Below are 3,732 nucleotides of genomic sequence, written 5' to 3' on the forward strand. Positions count from 1 at the left end.
ATGGCTTCTTTCCATTGAGGTCCCTCAGAAGAAGTTACCGCCTCTTGGTAGGTTTTAGGTTCACTTTCCACCACATAGGTGAAAAAATCATCACCATATGATTTTTCAACTCTAGCCCTCTTACTTCTTCTGGGTCCTATCTCTTCCTCCTCGGATTGAGCTTGTTCTTCCTCTCGAACAACTTCGTTATTTGGTAAAGATGGGATTTCAACTTCCTTGTTCAAACAAGGAAACACATCTTCAAAGAATGAAGCATTCCTTGATTCCATTATAGTATTCTTGTGTATTTCAGGATTCTTAGAATCATGCACAAGGAACCGATAAGCACTACTACTTTGTGCATACCCAATGAATACACAATCCACTGTTTTAGGCCCTAACTTTTATACCTTAGGTGGTGGCACTACCACTTTAGCTAGGCACCCACACACTCGTAAGTACTTATACGATGGCTTTCTACCCATCCAAAGTTCATACGGTGTTTCATTCTTTTCTTTGCGAGGTATCTTATTTAAAAGCTAGTTAGCTGACAAAATAGCTTCCCCCCACATTGACTGGTTTACACCTGAACTAATTATCATGGCATTGACCATTTCTTTCAAAGTACGGTTCTTTCTTTCAGCAATTCCATTGGATTGAGGTGAATATGGTGATGTGAATTCATGACGAATTCCATTTTTAGCACAAAAATTAGCATAGGGAGAAACATATTCCCCACCCCTATCACTTCTAACCACTGTAATTCTCTTGTTGAGTTGATTCTCAACTTCATTCACTACTAGAAAAACAGCCTTTTACGACGCTCATTGCACGTTGTAAAAGGCTCAGACGACGCGCAAATGCGCGTCAAGGAAGTCCCTGTCATAAAGAGAGACGACGTGCATTTACGACGCTCATTTACGATGCACAATTACGTCGCGCGTTTACGACACACAATGCGTATCAAGGAAGGCCCTGTCATAAAGGAAGACGACACGCATTTGCGTGTCGTAACCTTACGACGCGTGTGTTAATGACACATAATGCGTATCAAGAAAGCCCCTGTCAATAAAGGCCATGTCATAAATGAAGATGACACACATTTTTGCATATCATAACTTTAAATGTTTTAAAAAAATATATATTATTTTATTGATTTACTAATTTTCAAATTAAATAATACATTAAAAATCTCATAATACAAAATAAAATACCATAAATAACAAAGATAATTCATTTCACTAATATGTCAAATAAAAATAATTATTCCAATATTGAGTAATTGGAATAAAAGAAATGAACTCAAGAGAAGTAGAATTTATATACAATTGCATTATCTAGCTTACTACGTGCCAATTAACAACTCTCTGTGTGTTTGCTTTTGCTTGAGTCTTGTTTCCTCCAAAGCTTCTAGCCATGCCAAAGTATGAGTCTTGCTTTTGCTTGAGTCTTGTTCATGTCCAAATCAAGTAAAACATTGCTAGCTTATATTCATCAAGTCCTTGTCGTGAAGTCTTAGATAGATGCTTAACTGCAATATCCAATCCTTCTAGCAGACCATAGAGATCAACCTGCCAAAATAGTACACCAAATTAATCAGAAGCTGAGATGCTACCTATAGGACAATCCAAAAACACAGTAAATCCATGGACTTATTGTGGATCAATAATTACATACACCAAAGTAATGAAAATGGATGTTTGTTGGCCACACAACACACATAACAAATGTAGCAGAAATGACACATACCTTCCTGGAACTGAATTGAAGTCACCACAGACTAACATTGGAATATCTGCACTTGCAACTATCTTTTCCAATCCTTTTAACAGTGTGTGGACCTTCAATTTTCACATTTATATAGTTTTTAAGTTATTAAACAAGAAGAAAAAGTGTATATATACAAACAACAAGAGATACTTATCTTCTTTGTTGTCATTTCTCTTCGACAAAATCTACACTAAAAGAAATGTGCCCATGTATGTTAATGTCAAAATTCCTATGAGGGCAAAATGGTCATAATAATTCGGAACAATCCGGAAGAGTATTTTTGTCCGAGTGGAAAGTGAATCTTGATTTTATACATACATACATATATATATATATATATATACACACACACACACACACAACACAACACAATATCAATGTATGTCAGTGTGTGTGCTAATAACCGAGAAGCTAAAGAGCTTCCTAACATGGAAGATAACAAGAAAGTAGCAAAAATGAAACCATGTGGAATGTCTTCACATTTGGGATTAAAGTAGGTGTCTGTAGAAACACAAAAGTGTACATTGAACCCTCGAATAAAGATTGTATTGCACCCAATAATGCTATCTTTTCATCTGTTTTTACACACAAAAAAAAACTATTAGGTCCAAATTTAGAAGGTAGAATGATATGTATGCATAATTACAAGATTGCCACTTTGGATTCTTCATGCTTCTCTTGTATATGTATGAGAGAGAGAGACCTGATGCAACTGCAACAGCAGCACCCCTGAATTGGGTCATTAGATCTTTGCTTTCTGATGAGTCACCATAATTTTCAGTCCATGATGATATGATGATGGCCATTCCAATGGCAAGAAAGATTGAAGCTGCATCAAATGGAGCAACAGGTCCCATGGCCAATGAACCAACTAAAAGATTTCCAAATAAACCAGCTAAAATGGCAACCAGTCCATTCCCAAGAATTATTTCCTTGGAGAATGTAATTGATAGCCATTGTTGCTCAAAACCTCTCTACAGATGCATCAAAACAAGAGCATTAGAACCATACACAATATAAAGGGTGTATTTAGAAATGTAATATTATATCTCACCTTGTTGTGTTCAGCAACAAGCCAAGATTCGAAGGCTAAAAAGAGGAGAGAGGTGGCAATCCCTCCCAATATATGCCCCACCATTAGAATTTTACCTCAAATTTAGCTCATCTTTCCTCATCTTTAAGTTTAGCTCAGAACCAATACGTCGCAAGACACAGTCCTAATTTTTATACCAAATTAATTCTAAATCAAATAAATTAATTTGATCAGAATGTTAAAGAAGTACAAAAAATGAAGCTGAAATTAATCATGCGCTTACAGGTACTAAAATCCATGCAATTCCAACTTTTGACAAAAAATACCTAAAATACCCTTTCCTGTTTTGGCCTTCCTTACATGTGTGAACTTTAATGGAATGGGGGTTAAGCACAACATGAACTTCTACTGAATCTAGTGTTATGTATTTTACTTGGCATGTTACTTTCTTAATTAGATGATGCCAATTAAAGAAATATATACCTGATGAAAGTGAAGGTTGGATTGTTGATCAAGAAAATTGTGGTTTTGGTTTTGGTTTTAATTGAATGATGAGGCCTCCAAACCGATCTCCAAGCCCCCTATCAGCCGAAGTGTATAAACAAGAAAGTCTTGATGAGTTACCTGAGGATAATATGTTTTTCCACTATCATCAGTCATGTTATTTACCCTAAAGGTATAATATATTTAACATGCACTCAGAACTAAAAAAATAAAAAAATAAAAAGCAAACTTACATAAATAGTATGTGTTTTTTATACAGGTTTCAGGAGCAGGGTTAAGTACATTAGCATTTTAGATCCAACAAATACGTGTTACTACATCTCAGAGATCTAGGTTGGAGGACATGATAGACCTCTGTTTATGGTATTTTTGAAATCATCTATCATTCTAATTACACGCTTCATTTTACTATCTATACAATTTTATATTAAGTTTTTTGATGGAGG

At 35.3% G+C, this 3,732-nt stretch overlaps 1 protein-coding gene across 1 annotated transcript; it reads right to left on the reverse strand.

The window, feature by feature from the left end:
* Positions 1-2,148: 2,148 nt before the first annotated feature.
* On the reverse strand, positions 2,149-2,923 carry LOC144999689 (uncharacterized). The gene is made up of 3 exons (XM_078958820.1): positions 2,804-2,923; positions 2,453-2,723; positions 2,149-2,324 (listed from the first exon to the last, which is right to left on the reverse strand). Exons 1-3 carry the CDS (start codon positions 2,885-2,887, stop codon positions 2,173-2,175), a joined length of 507 nt encoding a protein of 168 aa, XP_078814946.1. The 5' UTR covers positions 2,888-2,923; the 3' UTR covers positions 2,149-2,172.
* Positions 2,924-3,732: the final 809 nt, after the last annotated feature.

This window comes from Lactuca saligna, chromosome 6, assembly GCF_052625555.1.
Source record: "Lactuca saligna cultivar CGN05327 chromosome 6, ASM5262555v1, whole genome shotgun sequence".
In the NCBI taxonomy this organism is placed as follows: Eukaryota; Viridiplantae; Streptophyta; class Magnoliopsida; order Asterales; family Asteraceae; genus Lactuca; species Lactuca saligna.

Coding starts and splice junctions, on each gene's coding strand:
- LOC144999689 (XM_078958820.1), bottom strand. CDS start 2,887: ATGGTGGGGCATATATTGGGAGGGATTGCCACCTCTCTCCTCTTTTTA. Junction 2,724..2,803: donor TTGTTGCTGAACACAACAAG/GTGAGATATAAT, acceptor ATGCATCTGTAG/AGAGGTTTTGAGCAACAATG. Junction 2,325..2,452: donor TGCTGTTGCAGTTGCATCAG/GTCTCTCTCTCT, acceptor GTGTAAAAACAG/ATGAAAAGATAGCATTATTG.